The 19,425-nt window shown below is 41.9% G+C and overlaps 2 protein-coding genes across 5 annotated transcripts in view; both read left to right on the top strand.

Moving 5' to 3' along the window:
- prdm11 (PR domain containing 11) overlaps positions 1-8,998 on the top strand; it is an 11,978-nt gene extending 2,980 nt beyond the window's left edge. For all 3 annotated transcript variants that reach the window (XM_071461421.1, XM_071461405.1, XM_071461414.1), the window contains exons 3-7: positions 53-312; positions 421-488; positions 962-1,149; positions 2,068-2,580; positions 3,195-8,998. In XM_071461421.1, the coding sequence (XP_071317522.1) occupies positions 53-312; positions 421-488; positions 962-1,149; positions 2,068-2,580; positions 3,195-5,356 (3,191 nt within the window). In that variant the 3' untranslated portion in view covers positions 5,357-8,998. The remainder of the gene's footprint in view (positions 1-52; positions 313-420; positions 489-961; positions 1,150-2,067; positions 2,581-3,194) is intronic.
- Positions 8,999-9,792: 794 nt separating this feature from the next.
- On the top strand, positions 9,793-19,293 carry cd59b (CD59 molecule (CD59 blood group) b). Of its 2 annotated transcripts, none has more exons than XM_071461527.1 (4): positions 9,793-9,930; positions 16,068-16,140; positions 17,899-18,000; positions 18,853-19,293. In XM_071461527.1, the coding sequence occupies exons 2-4, from the start codon at positions 16,086-16,088 to the stop codon at positions 19,050-19,052; spliced, it is 357 nt and encodes a 118-aa protein (XP_071317628.1). In that variant the 5' UTR covers positions 9,793-9,930; positions 16,068-16,085; the 3' UTR covers positions 19,053-19,293. The 2 variants fall into 2 exon arrangements, with proteins under 2 accessions (XP_071317628.1, XP_071317638.1); XM_071461537.1 differs by having other exon boundaries at positions 9,854-9,907.
- Positions 19,294-19,425: the final 132 nt, after the last annotated feature.

The following is a 19,425-nucleotide window of genomic DNA, read 5'->3' as shown; positions in this document are numbered from 1 at the left end:
AATGCTGAAATGTGAAATGGACACTTTGTAAAATCTGATATTTGTCCTCCAGTCTGTGAGGAGTGTCAGGACTACTTCCAGGAGGAGTGTCCGACCCACGGGCCTCCTCTGCTTGTCCCTGACACCCCTGTGACCCCGGGCTCAGCCAACAGGGCAGCGCTCACAGTCCCATCAGGCCTGGAGGTCTTCACTGAGGGGAACGAGGTGGATGTTCGCTGCGTGGATGCAACCATCCCCAAGGGGGCAGTCTTCGGTCCCTACGAGGGAGAGCTCGTGTCCAAAGACAAATCCTCTGGCTTCTTCTCCTGGATAGTGAGTCCAACCCGTCAGAGACCAGTTCAGAACCAGTCTAGACCTGCTACAGGACCACTTTACAACCACACTCATATGAGTCTGTTTTTCCTGTTGTGATTGATCCAGATTGTAGATTTGAACAACGCGTATCAGTCCATCGACGGCAGTGATGAGACCAAAGCAAACTGGATGAGGTGACGTTTGTTCTCGTTGTTTGTCTTCACTTAACATCAAATTCAATAAACAGGCCCATGGAGTTTAACAGGTGCTGATAATGCACTGCTTTGGTTGATTAGGATTCAAAAATAATTCACGCTAGATGTCTGTCAAAATCGTATCAGGACAAAAGTACAGGTCACAGTTTGAGCACTGCACATCTCTTTAATCACAGGTTAGTATAACGACACTAATATTCACTATCAGTCAAACATGAATTAAACCTGCAATGACTGATTTTTAAAAGTTTTAAAGTTAATGAATCTTTAATCACAAGGACAAATAATTACCTGGGAAGTTTTACAAAGTTTGGTCTTAAGTTTTAATGTATATAAAGAAATTTGGGCAGTGCACTGTTGTTTCAAGGCCTGGTGAACATGCTGAACCTGTTCTCTGATTGCGATTCTCTGTTGTATCTCTGATCGTTCTTGTGGATGTTTCTGACCTGCAGGTTTGTCCGGACCTCGTCGGAGGACAGCGACAGGAACCTGACGGCGTTTCAACACGGTAAAAACATCTACTTCAGAGTCTGTCGGAGGCTGGCAGCAGGAGAGAAGCTGAGGGTTTGGTACAGCGACAATTACATCCAACGACTTCACTGTGTTTCCCAGGAGAGTATCGACCGTAACCTGGACACAGGTGAGCTGGCAGGAAGTCAGCACAGAGAATTAACTTTGGTTCCTCTGGCTGAAAGAGGTTCCAGTTTGGTGAAGCTCACTACATATTTTTGTTAAAACAGGGTCACAGAGTGCAACCTAAATAACCTTTATTATCAAAAATAGCAAATACAATAAGCAGAGGAAGTGACAAAATTAAACTGAACAGTAAGAACAAAGGATAAAAGCCGAAACACCTGTATACACATGGTTTTTGACTGGTTTGACCTCCTATAGAGCTCACACATTCTGCTGACTGGCACTCAATCTATTATATTGTTGAGTGTTTGTAATTGTGATTTAGTTAGTACTAAGATAAATCCCTTTTTCATGTGCTGTTGATGTTATTTTTGTCTGACACGTTTTACTTTGATTTCATAGGACAAATTTTCTGAATATCAGTGTTAAAAATATATATATACAATATAAATTTAATTGCAGCTGTATTTTGAGACTGTGAGGCCTGAACTCAGTTCTCCAGCAGGTGGTGCTGCTGTCTCACTGAGATCTGTCAGCTCTGGACTCTGGATCCTGGACTGGCATTCACATCAAACTTAATTGGATGGAATCTGATTTGAGTTTTGATGCCGAAGATTCAAAGTTAGGAAGACTTATTGTCCTCCAAATATTTATATATCAGACAATTTGCTTAACTAATAGGTAAAAAATTTGACATTTGGTAAAAAAATGTGAAAAATTATGAAAAAAGCAACATACATTTATCAGTATCAATACATACTCTCTGAAGCCACTGTATCATCCACTGGGAATTTTCCTGGAGCTCCCGGTGGGTACTCTGGGCCTGGTGACCACTGCAAACATGAGCTCAGTGTGACGATGGTCGAACTGGTGGTTCTTTGAGCTTCAGCTTTATATAACAAAGAAAACTATTTTGTTCCAGACACCGGGAAGCCGACAGCCCTGCCCAACATTCAGAAGGACTTTAAATCTCCCTGCCTGCAGTCAGCTCTGCAGGGCAAACTCTACCCCAGTAAACAGTCCAGTGAAGAGTCAGATGGTCAGCCTCCTGCCAAGAGGAAGAAGATCGACCTCATCTTCAGAGATGTCCTGGAAGCTTCTCTAGAGGACTCCAGCAAGTCCAGGTCCCAGTCTTCCAACCCCAGTGAGCGCAAAGTACCAGTGCTTGGGTCAGGGTTTAACTCGTCTGAAAGTAGCTTTAACGTTCCTGACCTGAAGGTGGAGGAGAAAGAGGAGGAGAACCAGGAACCCTCCACCTCCTTCTGCCCCAACTGTGTCAAATTAAAGAGGAGGATCCTAGAGCTGGAGGAGGAGCTGTCCCGTCTCAGAGGAGAACAGGGGAACGTGGTTTGTCCATTAATGTCTGAGCAGACCTTGTCCAAACACGATCAGGTCCCACCCCACCCTGAGCAAGGACCCATTGAAGATTTTCAAGGTAGATTTAGAAAAATAATGGTTAGACCCAATGTTCAAGACTTCATCAAACCGAGGGCTGTAGTTCTTTGTCTTTGTTAGGATTGTAACTTGATCCTTTTAATCAACATTGTGTTTTCTTTAGTAATAGAACTGTTATTCTTGAATGTTAATGTTTCTCATTAAGATGTTTACTTGACTTGACCTTATGATGGCACTGGATGAAAAGTAAAAAAATTACCATAGTCAGTAGGATTAATTCTCTGGACTCCATCCAATAGTTGATGAGATATTTCTGTTGAAGCCGAAAATATCAACCTCATGGTGACACGAGTAAAAGTCAGTGGATCACCAAGGGCAGTAGGATTCATTCTCTGGGGACCATGAATGTCTGTACTAAAGTTTATGGCAAATAAATCAACATTCATTGATCTATGTCAGTCTCAGCTAAAGTGGTTGCCATCCATAGAGTAAAGCCACTAGAATACCAAAAATCATAATAAATGTTCATATTGCATTATATGAATAGATACAATCCCTTGATTAATTATTTGATTTTTAATTTGAAAATTAATTTTAGATCAACAAAAATGTCTGTAAGCTGGTAGCAAAAGGTAATTGCATTTGTCTTCACAGGGATGGAGCCTTTGACGCCCACTCAGGTGGTCCTGGATGAAGATGACCAGGACGTGGACTCGGCTGATGAGTCAATTGCTGCAGATCTGGTGATTTCTCCAGAGGACTCATCAAAGCTTTCCTCTGGAGGAGGCCGACGGATTCGTCGTTTCAAGCAGGAGTGGCTGAAAAAGTTCTGGTTCCTTCGCTACTCACCAACCCTGAATGAGATGTGGTGCCACGTCTGCCGCCAGTACACCGTCCAGTCATCCCGAACCTCTGCCTTTATCATTGGGTCCAAGCAGTTCAAAATCCACACCATCAAGCTCCACAGCCAGAGCAACCTCCATAAGAAGTGTCTGCAGCTGTATAAGCTGCGAATGCATCCAGAGAAGACAGAGGAGATGTGCAAGAACATGATGCTGCTGTTCAATGCAGCGTACCACTTGGCCCTTGAGGGACGGCCCTTCTCTGACCTCCGTCCACTGGCAGAGCTGCTGAAGAAATGTGAGCTCAAAGTGGTGGATCAGTACATGAATGAAGGAGACTGTCAGATCCTCATCCACCACATCTCCCGAGCCTTAAAAGAAGACCTGGCTGAGAAGATGCGCCTGTCTCCCTTTCTGAGCATCATCATGGATGCCCAAAATGACGACCTTTTCTCAGACATGGTGGCAATCTATGTCCAGTTCATAACCAATGAGGGCTCACCCAACACAGAGTTCCTGTCCTTGCAGAGACTGAACATGGCCAGTGTGGACGGATATCTCCAGGCTATGGATCGAGCCTTCGCTGTCCTGGGCCTCAGGTTTCAGGACTTGCTGGTGGTTGGTCTGGGGGTGGATGGCACTAACATTTCTTCAGGAATGAGAGCCAACATGTATATAGCTGTACAAAAAACTTTTCCCTGGATCCTCTGCCTTCCCATCATGATCCATCGGCCTCATCTGGAGGTACTGGATGCCATCAGTGGGAAAGAGCTCTCTTGCCTGGAGGACCTGGAAAACAACCTCAAACAGCTCGTTAGTTTCTACCGCTACTCCCCTCGCATGATGGCTGAGCTCAGATCAACTGCTCCAACACTGTCAGAGGAGACAGAGTTCCTTGGAGATATCAGAGCCATTCGATGGATCATAGGAGAACCAAATGTCCTTAATGCACTCATCAAAGATTACCTGGAGGTAGTTGCCCATCTGAAGGAGATCAGCAGCCAGACACAGAGAGCTGATGCTGCAGCCATCGCTCTCACTCTCCTCCAGTTCCTCATGGACTACCAGTCAGTAAAGCTCATCTACTTCCTCCTGGATATCATAGCTGTTCTCTCACGATTAGCCTTCACCTTCCAGGGAGAGTACCTGCTGGTATCACAAGTGGAAGCCAAAATTGAGGAGGCCATTCAGGAGATAGGCCAGTTGGTGAACTGCCCTGGAGAGTATCTGCAGGAGTTTGAGGAAAATTTCCGAGAAAGTTTCAACGGTGTTGCTCTGAAGAATCTGCGTGTTGCTGAGTCCAAGTTTCAATCCATCCGAGAAAAGATCTGCAACAGGAGCCAAGGCATCCTGTCTCAGAGGCTGGATCTGCAAAGCCGCTCATTTGCCAAAGCCTGCAAGGTCCTGGACCTGTCCACCTGGCCTCACAACCGGGAGGACCTTCAAGCCTATGGGGAGGAGGAAATCCAGCTGATATTCAACCATCTAGAGTCCATTCCTTCTGCAGGTCAGGAGAGCTCCCAGGCCAGGACGGAGGCCAGAGGCTGCCTGGTGGTGGAATGGAAGGATCTGAAAGCAGACTACTACAGCATGAATGGTTTCAAAGAGGTCATCAGTCACATCTGCAGGTACAAACAGCGTTTTCCTCTGCTGAACCGGATTGTGCAGGTTGTGAGGGTTCTGCCCAGTTCCACGGCTTGCTGTGATAAAGGCCGAGGGTCTCTACAGAAGATGTGCAAGAACAATCGTTCCCGTCTCACTCTGGAGCAGATGAACGACCTACTGACTGTGGCAGTCAATGGACCGCCCATCAATAACTTTGATGGGAAGCGAGCGTTGGACAGTTGGTTTGAGGAGAAGTCTGGCAGCAGTTACTCTCTGTCAGCTGAAGTGTTGAACAGGATGTCGGCTGCTGACCAGAAGTCTGTTTTGCACAGTGTTGATGTCAACACAGAGTTTTACCCAGACATCTAACAGCCACATCCACTGGTGTAGCACTACAACAAAATACAACCACAGTACACTACATTGATACTAATGAAGTGAGGCAGCACCGCTTCTCAACAACAGTGAGTCCCAACCAGGGCTGCTTGTACCTGCAATTACCACGGGGTAGGAAGATTCCGAAACTGGGCTGATTTGGAATAAGTAGTTACTATGATTGAATCACAGAGGGTATAAACTACTGGTCATAAGCTCTAGAACAGCTCCATTTTTCCAGCTGTTTACATGTTTAAATGTCTCAGTGTTTAAACTAAATTGAATCAAAAGTTTTTACTGATTCAATTCAATTCAGATTGATTTGTATAACGCCAAATTACAACATTATCCCAAGGCACTGTGCAGGGTAAGGTCAAGACAATATTACAGAGCTGAACACACTCATGACATTCTTCCTACGATGGAAATGAAGCATTATTCAGAGTTTGTCCCAAAACTTAATCTTTTTTTTTTTTTTTTTTTTAACTTTGTACCATTTAAGGTCATTCAATGGACTTTAGTGACAATAGGAGTGTCCTAAAACTTTTGACTGACAGTATATATCCTCATATTTGTGTTTAGGAGGGAAATCAGCACACAAATAAGATAACAAATTTGTGTGATGCTGACCTTTAGTATAGTTATTATCACCCTAACCATGGTAGTCTGACTGCAGTATGTAGACTAATTATAGAAATAAAAGTACTGAAGATGAAGATACTATATGTGATTGAAACCATTTATATTATCTTTATCTATAAACCACTTTCTCTCCAGATGACAGTGGTACAAATGCAGACTTTAACAAAACTGTTAAAACAGTGATAAGAAAAGGTTGGGAACCACTGCTCTTCACCACTGGGCAAATCACTTTCTAAGAAAAATCCCAGATCAGCTGGATTGATGGGGTGCAGAACAGGCCTAGTGGGCACAGCTCCAGGGGCCCAAAGGGTCAGGAGGCCCTTGGGCTTCACCTGCAAAAAAGAAATCTTAAAGATGCACAAAATAACTTAACAGACAGAAAACAACGACAAAGACATGCAAAACAATCACAAACAATGCAACTGTGTTGTTTGTAGCTGTGTTTCTTTTCCCTGTCTGCACCCAGGGTCCCAGTGTCTCATAATCCGTCCACGGTCAGCTGGACATCAGGCTGAACTCAGACTGACCGACTCCTCTCACTGATGAGATTGTCAAACTGAGGGCTGCTGAGTCGCCCTACACTTGTATTACATTATAATAAAGCGCTTGTTGCCAGAATCACAGTCAGTTATACATTGGGAACAATCAGTTAGTGTCAAACTAAATATCTCTGCTATTGAGCTGCTCTCTGCTTTAGCTTATTTGCCAATGGGGTATTCAGTCATGTAGTGCCTGACAGAAATAAAAGCTAGAGTGTATGGATGTATAAAGGCTTTATATTTCTATTAGAAATGCATACAGCCCTGCTTCACACTGTATATATTGTACACACTGTATATATTGTGAATGCTTTTCAGCCTGTTTTTAAGGAGAGTATTTTTCTCTTGTGCCATAATGATTGAATGCAAGAACCGAAAGAAAAAGGTGCTATCCTGCTATGCCATAATGTAATTTGCCATATTTGTTTAGATGTTAACTGCAGCAAATGATATATATGAAATATGTTATTTTTACTGATGCAGCTGCTTTGTTTTTGGGTGTTTCTAGCGTGGTAACTTCAGTCTTGACCAAAGCTCTGGCTTGAAAATATTTCAAATAAGTTTTAAATCTGCATGGTGATATTTAACTGTTGCTTTTAGCACTTCAGTAGTATTTTATAATTATTATGAAGATATCTGTATTTAAGGCTGAACTAAATGTGACATAGTGGGATTAGGATGAGCTGACCAGGCTGACCTCAGCAGGCAGAGGGTCACTTTTTTCTCTCTTACAAAATCTTGGTAAAATTTTTGCTTTGTTTCCTGAAATTAAAGGAAAAGTTTGACATTTTTTGGAAATGCATTTATTGGGTTTCTTGCTATGATTTGGTTGATATCAGTCTCATGTCTGTGCATAAATGTAATGTTTGTGTCACATCATTCAGACTAATTACAATCAGCTGAGTGGGAAAACCTGCTCACATCAGCCCTCCACTTGTAATTAATTGGAAATATCTGACATTTCTTGGCCACCATCACTGGCAGTTACATCGAAATCCAAAGTTAAGGCTTCTACAATCAATTCAGCTAATTTAAAAGGGCCTTAATTTAGCTTCTATCTGGTTTCACCTGTTGACAAACTGCTCTAAATACGTAACACTAAAAATATCTTATCTGGGCTGTTTAAATGGGGCCAGTGCTACACCCACACCATGTAATTCACCGTTATTCTGATGTGTTGACACTTTATTGCAGGTGTTAGCCCTGGTGCTAACCTTGTAGTCTCAGCAGATAAACAGGATAAATGAGTTTCTTCTGTTGTGTGTTTGTTGCAGCCTGTTACCAAGTGAGACCAGATCCAAACAAACAGTGGAGCGCTGCCATAAATCAGCTGAGTGGGTTGTATCGGAGTTCATGTAGGATTTTATTTTGGTGCATTAGCAGCCGTCCTGCCAACAGCGTTGACATGTCTGTGGTTCTTTTCAGATCAGAGAGTCACCATCTCTGAATTATCCGTTGTTACCACTCAGCTGCTTGTAATTATTGTTTCAATGCTGGTTGTGTATTTTGAGATTTGGACAAAGCCAGGCTCACTGTTTCACCCTGCTTCCAGTCTGTATGCTAAGCTAAGCTAATGGCCTCCTGGCTGTAGCTCCACACCTGGTGCACAGTCATGAAATGGTGTTGATCATCTTTTGGGAGAGAATGAGAATAAGTGTATTTTACAAATATTCCCCAAAATGTCAAACTAGATCTTAATGTTAGCTGTACGGTTAGCTCAAAGCTATTTAGTCTTCTTCCTTTCATATCACTGAGAGATAAAACCTGTATGCCTTTGTTTTTATTAACATATTGTGCATGTGCAAATTGTATGCATGCAGTTATTAATGTTGAAAACTGACCTGTTTGTGAGGTGTTTGGATGCTGGATGCTGTGTGAGCTGTGTGAGCTCTGGTTGGCTGTAATGTCAGACTGACGTTTTAGCAACATGCTCATCGTAGCATAAAAAGACAGTTGGTTTTATCACACTTCCATTTTTATTGCTGCATTTTCAATCCAAAAAATTTTGACCTATGAAAGCCAATACTTTGTGCTACGCCTTACACTGTGTGTGTGTGTGTGTGTGTGTCTATCTTTATACCGACATTTGGCTGATTGTAATATGACCCCAGAGCTGCAGGGAGATTAGGTTCTTCATGTTTGGTGTTTGCTGAACTGTGAGATTTTTCACTGCTAGAATTTTTGTTGTGTGTGATCAGCTACTTTATGTCTCCGTTGGCTGTTTTTCTGTTTCAGATGCTTTATAAACACATTTAAAAAAAACATTTTATCTGATGTAGTTTGGCCAAACATCTTGAATGTTGTTGTCAGGTAAAAACTGAAATTTCATTTTCTGCTACATTCATACTTCTGTCAGAGGGAAATGTTTTTACTGCACTACATTTATCTGACAGTGTTTACTTTGCCAATTCTGATTAAAAATTCAAAATATAATCAATAAATAAATTATGATGTGTTCGAGGTAAAAATAAAACTTTATTGATCCTACAGAGGGAAATTCATAATAATCTAAGTTCCGCCTTTACACATTAATGCATCAATATTATAATTCAGTAATTTATTATTCTGGAACGTACCATCCTGCACAGTGAGTCCTTTTACTTTTGGTACTGTAAGTATATTTCAATGCTGATAATTTGTACTGTTATTAAAGTAAAATGGCTCTGAGTACCTCCCACAGTGGAGCTAGACGGTTTCCACCTGACCCTCACAGTTTGTGGCTGCGCACCTGTACACCTGTACGCATTATGACGTCAGAGCACGCAGGTAGGATTCACTCTCAAAATAAACACCAGGTCATGTTTTTGGTTTTTGTTACATTTGTAAGATCACGTTTAAAATTTAAAAGTATTGGTGACAGATTTTTTTTTTAGTTTATTCATGGTTCACATACACAGGTATGTACAGGTGTGCTGTAAGTATATTATTAGTACTATAATATCAATAACTATGATTATGATCAGATTAATACAAGTGAAAAGTCTGCTTTATATAAATGTAATGACTGTGTTGTATAGCGCGTTTCTGCCCCTCCCTCCTACTCAGAGCAGATTCATACCCCGCCGCACATCGGGGGCAAGTCGGGGCTCATTATCTTGCCCCGGGACACTTCGAGGTGAGGACCGGGGGAGGCGGGGATCGAACCCCCGACCTCCGGCTCCATCTCCTCAGCCGCAGCCTCCCCACGTTTGTAGGAGTCGCCGCAACGTGACTGTGATTGGCCTGTGGTGGGTGTAACGGGGTCCTTACGTCACACAGAGGGGGGGTTCTGTGAGTGCGGGCGGCGGAGAGTCAGTGAGGAGCAGCGGCCTGAGCCCCGAGGATCGTCCCTTCATCTCCGTGTGGCCGGTGCTGTCATCCCCAGGTGAACGGTCCCTTCATCCCCAGGTGAACGCTGAATGTTCACTGTTAATGACATTGGCCGGAAGTCACGTCATTTATAAACTTGTTCAACGGGCCAAAGTGTCGCAGGTCGTTGTGTTGTGATGAGCCGCGGACCAGGTGTGTGTACCTGGAGGAGCGCTGGGCGTGTGAGGGCGGCAGCTGGTATCAGAAGGTGTGACTGAATACTAGCATGGTTTGTAGTAACACTGAGATAATCTTATACTTGGTGTAATTAGTCTGTAGCCTTAGTTGTGTACTGTTACAGTGATGGAAGGATGACCTGGGGAACCTACTGCTATGGCCCCACTGTAAATAACCTCCTGGGTGCGGGGAGATGGCAGGATGACATCTTGATCCCCACAGGAGACTACACCCAGGTGGAAATTCCTGAGATGGGTCACTACCTGCTTTTTACTGTACCCGATGGTTACTTCATCTGTAGAGGAATGTTTGTGAAGCTTCAAACAAAGGGCCAGAGGTTTATCAGAAAGTATAAAATGGGGTGAAGCCTTCGGTCAGTGGGCACAACTCTGAGCCGCTTACTGCCGCGTGGTTCCGTGTTTTGCTTCCTCTCTATAGAGATTAAACATTTTAGTGCCTGCTTTCCCTTCCAGTCTTGTTTTTTGACTCTCTACAGGAAGACCGAGAAATTTCTGTTTCCACAGCTCCTCTGAATCACCACATCCTGTGATTCACATCCATGATTCAACTGAACTGAACAAACATTCAGACACATCACTTCATCAGAAGCACTTATTGCTGCGCTAACACTTCTTATCGCACTTAACCTTGATTGTTCCCCTCTCTGTAAGTCGCTTTGGATAAAAGCGTCTGCTAAATAAATAAATGAAATGAAATGAAATAAATAGACAAATTTCAACAGAAAAAAATGAATACAAATATCATTAGAGTGAGTAAAGTCACGATCAAGATCAATTGGAAACATCTTAAATGAAGGATGTCGTTTGCTTTAGAATAGAATAGAATAGAATAGAACAGATAGTTTATTGTCCCCTTGGGAAATTTTTTTTCCCAGTGAGTGAACATATGAACACGTGATTTTCCATTGGCGTGATCATACAACCAAGATAAAATAAAATACAAAGACGCTTCACCCGGTCCACAGACTTTATGAACACCAGTCACATGAGTGTTAGTGGCTCCATCCAAACATGTGACAAGGCCACTGGACACTGGACAGACTCGACATCAGCATCACAACAGAACAAACATAGCATCAGTTCACAGTGTCCAGTGGTGCACAGAGGTCGTCAGGAAGAAGGGGAAATAAATACAATAAAAACATACTGAAATAAGACGTCTTCACACAAAGAGAAGATAATGTGTTGTGCTGAGCAGAGAACCAGGACAAATTCAAACTTATCATGACCTTTCAAGTGTCTATTTAAAGAACTGATAAGTTTTGGTATGAACGGCTGTTTTGTTCTGTTTCTAGAGAGGGCTGGGTAACGAAACCTGCTACCTGAGGGTAGCAGTTCAGAGTAAAAAGTGGATTCTTTGGGTCGGCTAAAATGTTGTCAGCTGAGGGATCTCACTCTGTAGATGTGTTCTAGGCTGTTCAGGTTGATGCCCAGCAGCTCACTGGCAGTGGTTACTATTTTCCTGAGTGTTTTCTGTGCTTGTGATGTGCTGCCGAACCAGCAGATGATGCAAAATGTTGAAACACTCTCCACAAAGGCCCTATCAAACATCTTGAGCAATCTGTGGTCAACATCAACTGAGACCAGCTTTTTCAGAAAATAAAGCCTTAACTGCCCTTTTTTCTGGATGATCAGTGCACTGGGTGTTTTGTCTCTTCTAAAATCAATAGACATCTCTTTAGTCTTTGAAGTGTTTAACAGGAGATGGGACTTTTCACACCAGTGAAGAAACTCATTTAAAACGGGGCCATGGTCCTGCTCGTCACCCTGCAGGAGGCTGACCAGAGCTGTATCATCAGCAAACTTAACTAAGTGCTAAGTTGTTAGTGTGTAAAATAAACAGCAAGGGAGATTTTGACGTATTTTTGAGGCCTCATGATGTGTGTAAAAAAGGTTTAACAGGGTTAAAATAGCATCATCGACCCCCCCACTGGGCTGATAAGCAAATCGCTGGGGGTCCAGTAACTGATGGGTCTGACAACGTGTTTTTTAATTATCCTTTCAAAGCATTTCATTACCAGAGAGGTTACTGCTGTGGGACGTAGTGGTTCTGCTCAGGCGGTGAAGGAATCTTGGGAATATGGTGTGAATTGATGTTTTCCATAATATTGAACAATGCACTGATCCAGAGCGGACTGAAAAACAGCAGGAAAACAGGGGACAGTTGTTCAGCACAACATTTTAACACATTGCTGCAGATGTTTTCTGGTCCAGGGCTCAGACGTGTATTTACTCTCTTACATGGTGAGAGAACTTCTGTCTGTTTAATAGTAATATAGTGAGTGGCTGTCATTTATGCATCAAAAGGAACATGAAGTTATTGTGCTGAGGAGGATGTGTCGGTTTCCAGGAGGCGGACTGTGAAAAGATTTTCATCACAGAACAAAAAGTCTCCCGCCACGATAAACGGGCGCTCTGACTCAAGTCTGTGGAGTTAAGAGTCGTGTCTCCTCGAGGGAACGGGTCAACAGGCAGAAACAAAGGCGGCCAGGAAGAGCTTTGACTCTGCCAGCACTCTGAGTGGCAGAGCAGCCAGAGCTGCCCTTCAAATGAAGTTTTAGAAACAGTGTGTGAGCGGTTCAGCAGTGATCTGCTGCTGCTGCTCTCACTGTGTCAGAAGATGAACAGACACTGGTCGGTGGAGAAACTGTGACTTCTTTGTCAGAGTCTGCTCAGCGACGCTCAGTGAAACGACCTTTGTCCACAGGCGTCTGCAAACTGTTGATGACCAGCAGAGTGTGCAGCTGCCTGGAGCCTGACATCACCTGCTGCTTCATCCACACTGTGCATATATTCACACCAGGCGTGCACGGACGGAGACTGTGCAAACTGTTTCTGACTGACTGTTTCCTCTTAAATACACACATACGCTCACAGGCCGTTTTTAAAGCTTTAAAGCCTAAAGAGAAGAAAGATTTCATGAAGACTTTGATTAAATTAAACTTTGAGTGATGAAGGTCAAAGTTGTTTTCATTTTCCAAAATCTGTCTTTTCCCTCCCCAGGGAATTTCTCTACACATTACTGCTGGATTTCTTCTGGATTGGCTCCGGTCCAACCAGACCAGGCCACTACATTTAAAGTTATTATTTTTTGGGCTTTTATGCCTTTATTATAGTTCAGTGGAGACTGACAGGAAAGGGGGTAGAGAGGGGAATGACATGCAGGAAAGAGTCAGACCGATTGGGAGCCGAACCGGTGCCCGCCCGCCAAGAGCGTCCCCGCGCCCAAATGGCACGCGCCCCAACCACTCGACTACCGGGCTGCCAGGCCACTACATTTAAAGCAGTTGTTCAGAGATTCCTCTGCTAGGATTTATGTTTAGTTGAACATGTTTTCATAAAAACTGGTCTGAAGCTGATTAGGTGTCTTAATCATCCATGAGGCCCCAAGTTCTCACGTCCTGCTGGAGGGTTAGGGGAAACCCTCCCCTAACTGTAGTGTCAGTTTCTGTCTGCAGTCCTGTGGTGTGTGTCTGTCAGATTAATCCTTCACTGTTCACTGCAGGGAAAGTGAAGCAGCTCAAATGAAGAGCGAATGTCAGGACACAAGGCCTCCCTGCAGCTTCACACAGCAGCTGGATGCAGATACAGACGCTGCTCTGTGTGCAGCAGCTGACCGTCCCGTCTGTCACCCCCTGGGACTGATAGATGACAACACACACATGCATCCTGACTTTAACCCTGCACAGAAAAGTCTGCTGTTTCTGTGGCATCACAGTCTTCTGCTGCCGTACACAGCACTCAGAGAAAACAGTGACACTATTGCACTTTACTGAGCAACTAAAATAGTTCAGGAAACTACAGTTTTATTTAGTTTGAGGTCTCTCTGGTACCTGTACTGTGTGAGTGTAAAAACCAACCAAAAAAACACTGTATTCTCAGACTACAGCAGCTTTCTAACCCTCTGCAGTCAAGCTTTACTTTGCTTTAGTTTTGCTGGTTTTCACTGCCTTTGTGTCTTTACCTCCTTTCAAACTGTCTTTACCCCCAAACACATGGTGTCATTTCCTTCAGCTATAAGTCTGACTTCTCACTGTTTAACAAGAGTAAAAAGCTGCCAGGACACAAAATACAAGAAGAAGAACACAGACGTCCGAATCTACTGACAATCATTCAAAATATTATAGAACTTTTCTGTCTCCAGATGTTTGAGATTTTTTTTTATATCTTTCACTGTAGCTGAACAGTAAAATTTATTCTACTGTTATTTTCTTTTTATCTTTTATCTCATTTTGCTCCTTTAAATCCTTTTTAAATGTGTCTTTTCTACTGTTTTGTGTGTGCCTACCTGTGCTTTTCACATTTTCATAACGCACTTTGAATTGTAGGTCAAAGGTTCTGTACCAACAGAAGAAATCAATATTTACTGACAGGACCTGAACACGTGTCAGAATGAAGCACTTTACTGTGAAACTTTAACTACATGAAGCTGATGAAACTTTTATTGACTAAGATCTAGAATTGTACTTGTAATGGAGGATTTCAGGGTAAATACAGGACCTGGCTCCTGGTTCCTGAGGGTAGAGAAGTGCTGACTGTGTGTGGTGAAAAACATTTTTAGTGTTAGATTAGTTGAGATTATTTCTGAAGACGGCTCAGAAGGGTCGAACCACATGAACCAGATTTAAAGGTTAGGATTCTGGCGTCAGTGCGTGAATGTGCTGCATCAACAAAAACACCCAAATACCAAACCAGCGCCGGACTCGCCCACAGAGAGAGGAGGACAGAGCGGGCAGCCGCACAGCACAGCACAGCACAGCACATCACTGCACATCACTGCACTGCACATCACTGCACATCACTGCACTGCACATCACTGCACATCACTGCACTGCACATCACTGCATTGCACTGCACTGCACAGCTCACACTGCACATCACATCACTGCACTGCACAGCACATCACTGCACATCACTGCACAGCACTGTGACCGGGCTCAGACCTGCTGATTTATTGATTTTTATAAAATTTAAATTAAATAAGAAAAAAGGTTCAGGTCTTAATAATCAACACATCTGAAATATACTCAACTTTATATATACAGCATCTTTCATACAAACATGTTGCCCAGTGTGTTTGACAGAGTTGCAAACTTTGCAACAATAAATAAATAAAAGCCAGTAATATAAAAAAAATAAGGCAAATAAAGTAAACATGTTATAGTTTGATTTTTATGTTAAATTTTTCCTGCTAGGTGGCTGATGGTCCCTTATCTATATCCCCCATAAGAGATATAGATAAGGGATGGATTTTTCTGCTGTATTTGTTGTTTTTATATCTGGACCACAGCAGCAGGGCCGGCCCTTTAAATGTTCTGGGCCCTTTAAATGTTCTGTTGCTGACTGACTGAGTGATGGAGTTACACCATTGGTCGGCTGGGTGAGCGTGACACATTGCTGCATTTTAAAATAAAGTATTTAAAATCAGCTCCACCTCAATCAACTACAACAGTGAGATGCTGCTTATACTTGAATGCATCAGTAATGATGACCTAGAATAGAATAGAATATATAATAGTTACACTCTCAGGTCATTTTTCAGTATTATTTTCCTTGTAATTCTTTATAGATTTGGTTGATAAAAGCAACATACTTGTACTAAGATAATATTCTCAATGCAGGACTGACATAAAAGATATTTATCCCTGAAAACAGGTCATGTACATCATGTACACAGCAGATACAGTGACTGTTGGACCTGCCAAAGACCTTTAAATAGCAGAACAGGAGCATACATAAACGATGTACTACAGCTATAATACAGCCCTCAGTGAGGCGGTGGCCAAGTGATTGTTGGAGGGAAGGAGGAGGAGGACATTTGGCCAGACAGGGAGTCTTTGTGGTCCACTGGACAAAGAGCTGCTCTCAGTTGACTGCCGTCTGCCTCGGGGGGTCCAGTGGAACGGGATCGGACACCAAACCCAGCCGGACGCTCTGCTGCTCTGACCTGACGCCTTCTCCTTTTTGGTTTCTTTCCAGGTTTATTTTTGAGACAACATGAAGCGCTGCCTTGGACTCTTCCTGCTGGTTTGCTGTGGGATGCTTCAGCTGGGTGAGTGGACCAGGACACACCAGGTAGTGGAGGAGCCCTGCACACACCCCCAGACTGAAATGGTCTACAGACTACATGTTCCTTAGGTCTTCCCTTAACTTATCCTTAAATGATGCCAGACACACTTTAAGTTAGTTAATAGCATAATTATCATCAGAAAGAAAACTGACTCTGTAAACACCCTCATTTTTGACACTTTATTTTCTTCCAGAATTAAATATTCAGGGAAACAAAAGCACTTATTCTGTCTTAAAGACAAATCAAAGAACTGAAGCTCAGTAACGTTCTTTAACTGTTAAAACTAAAAATAAAGATTAAAAAAATATTTATATACATGCTAAATAATGTGTTATCCAGCTCACCAATAAAATCTTTGTTCTTCATCTCAGAGCCAGTCATCTCTCAGTTTATGTGATGTATAATAGTGTCTGGCTGCGTGTGAAAACCATGAACAAAAGGTAGAAAAGATGCTTTGATTATTGGAGCTTTATCAAATAATTTTTGACCTTGGAATTTAGAATAAAATGTCCATGTTCAGCTGTTTTTACATGTATATATATATTTATATATATCTATGCTTCAGGAGAACTTCAACCTTAAAGAATCTTGAACTACCACCAGTGTTTCACACTCAGATGTCTGCAGTTTCATGTGATGCAGTTACAGTTATAGTTATAGTTATAGTTATTGTTATTGTTATAATGCAGATCAAGCTTTTACCAAAGAGCTGAGAACAGATTAGGCTCAGTCTAAGTTACAGAATTTAATGCAGCATAATTTGTATATTACATCAGTCAGATAGTATATTGTGCCTGTGAGATGTGATTGTTACCATGTATTTAACTAATATTGTGTAACTTTGAGTGTAAACCTGACCAAAAAACACAAAATTCATCTTAACCTTAACCAGTGTGTTGACACAGCAGTTATGTTATGAACAGTAATAAGATGCAGTAAATGGATTAATAACACAGTCGACTGTTGTTGTTTGTATGTGAAGAGATTTAGAGGCAACAAACACCAACATGTTCAAACTGCGTCAAAAAAAAAACAAAAAAAACATCAGCTCAAGAAACAAAACTTTTCTTTATAAAATTATCACAGACTGGTTTAAAAATGTGTGATTATTATCTCAAAATAATTGAAGTTTTACAAAAGTGAATGCAGACTTCACTGTGTGTTAATATATTACACAGTAATATAGTAATGTAGTACTGTAACAGAATTAATGGACTACTAAGACGCCTGAAAACAGTCTCTGAAACAACTGGTTCTTGATGTAAATCTCTGTAGAACATTCAGAGTGAATTTAGTCTGTGTATATATAGTTTTATAATCTTGTTGGTTAAAACAGGTGTGAAAAGAGCAGGTGAAGTAAAAAGTGAAAGAGGAGAAAAGTAGAGTTTGAATCATTGTTACAGAATAGAGAAATAAATGACATTTAAAAAAATGAATGAAAATACATAGAGAGTAAGTAGAGAAACAGTGAGATACAGTACAACACCTGAGGGCAGTTCACTGAAATGTGTTCAAAAGGTTTGTTATTTGTTATTTCAGGCTTTAAAATCTAACGTTAAGATGTTCAGTACATAAATACATATTGTGCTTATATGGTGCAATTTCTTGTGTGACCACATCACAAACATGAAGCTATAGAATAGTCCAGTGTAGGAACACTGTTCAGAGAGGGGGTGAATGCCTGGCAAGTCAGTCACATGTGAAGTATGAAAGTAAAACCAGTGTCTTCTTCTTTTTCAGGATCTGGACTTCGCTGCTACAAGTGTGCCGACTACACCGGACGCTGTGAGAACGTCCAGGAGTGCACTTATGAAGACTCCTGTATATCTCTGAGCGAAAGAGGTCAGCATCAACCAGCTGCACATTGATATTAATGAATAATAATCTTCATATGTACAAAACGTTTTATACAAAAATGAAGCTCCAAGTGTTTCTTTACATTAAAACAACAGAAAACAGAAACGGAGGCATTAAAAATGCAAATATGCAACATAGTTCACAGTTTATCATGTGCAATAAAAATAAAAAACAGTATACTACAGTGTTGGGCTCAGTCACATTAAGATGTGATTAAAACTGTAGGTAAATAAATAGTAAAACCTAAACTATAAACACTAACTCAAAGCTAAGTGGAACAGATGTGTTGACTGTTTCTTAAAGATGCTCACTGAGCCTCTGATCGTTTGAGGAGAGTTGTTTAGAAGCAAAGTTATAAAATCCCCTTTTTCTTTTGACTTTGTTTCGGGAAGTCTGTCTTGAAAGACTTTTAGATTTTTTTTCTGCACAATCTATGAAAATGCATCTGAGGCCATTGGGGACTGTTTATAATTCAGCACTCAGATTTTCCACCAGTGATAGTACTGATATTGATCACTGTGCTTTGTATGAAAAGGTTGGTCAGCCTCTCTCATTATGAGATGAGATTCATGGCACAAAAGCACTTCTCAGTAATCGACTCAGTAAACAGCTTCAGTTCAGTTCCAGTTTAAAACCATCGTTGTGAGGACATCTCTGCATTACGAGGACATTTTTGTCCTCATTACGTCGAAGGACTAAAGATTAGGACTTGGTTTAAGGCTCAGGTTAGGGTTCAGATTAGATATTTAGTTGTGATGAGTAAGGGGATGGATTATGTCAGTGAGGGTCCTCACAAGTATAGCAAGACATAAATTTGTGTGCGTCCCTTCTCTCCAGGTGGGAAGACCATCCGTCAGTGTATCCGTTACACAGACTGCGATAACTCTCGTCTCAGCCAGATGTTCCCGGCAGTCTCCGGCTTCACCTACCGCTGCTGCAGCAGCAACCTGTGCAACTCCGGCAATGCTGTTACCATGGCAACGCCCATCCTGGCCCTGGTGGGGTCCCTGCTGAGTGTTTGGTGGTGTTGGATCTGAAGGCACTGTGGATAAATAACTTGCAGTATTTTCGATTACGTTTGACGTAGTCTACTGATGTTTTGTTAACACAAATTAAACTGATTGTTGCTGTTTGCGTTTGGTCACCTGTTGTGCCTCCAGCTTCTCAGGTCAGATTTCAAATAAATTGACTGAATGACTTTTTCACTTTGTTTTGCTAATTTTCAATTCCATACTTTTATATCAGATTAACAATAAATACAAACAAGAAAAGACTAAATTCTTTGTTGTGTTGTATTTTTGCATGAGATTGACATTCTGGTTTCTTCATTCTAACGCCTCCAACACGCTGACACATTGATTATGACAATTAGCATATGACATCATCTAACGACCTTAAGCAACTTCTCCA

Source organism: Trachinotus anak, unplaced genomic scaffold (assembly GCF_046630095.1).
Source record: "Trachinotus anak isolate AG129_WGS33_773 ecotype Australia unplaced genomic scaffold, CSIRO_AGI_Tana_v1 ptg000002l, whole genome shotgun sequence".
In the NCBI taxonomy this organism is placed as follows: Eukaryota; Metazoa; Chordata; class Actinopteri; order Carangiformes; family Carangidae; genus Trachinotus; species Trachinotus anak.
Note: the sequence above shows the minus strand (reverse complement) of the source record. Positions and strands in the feature narration are given on the sequence as shown.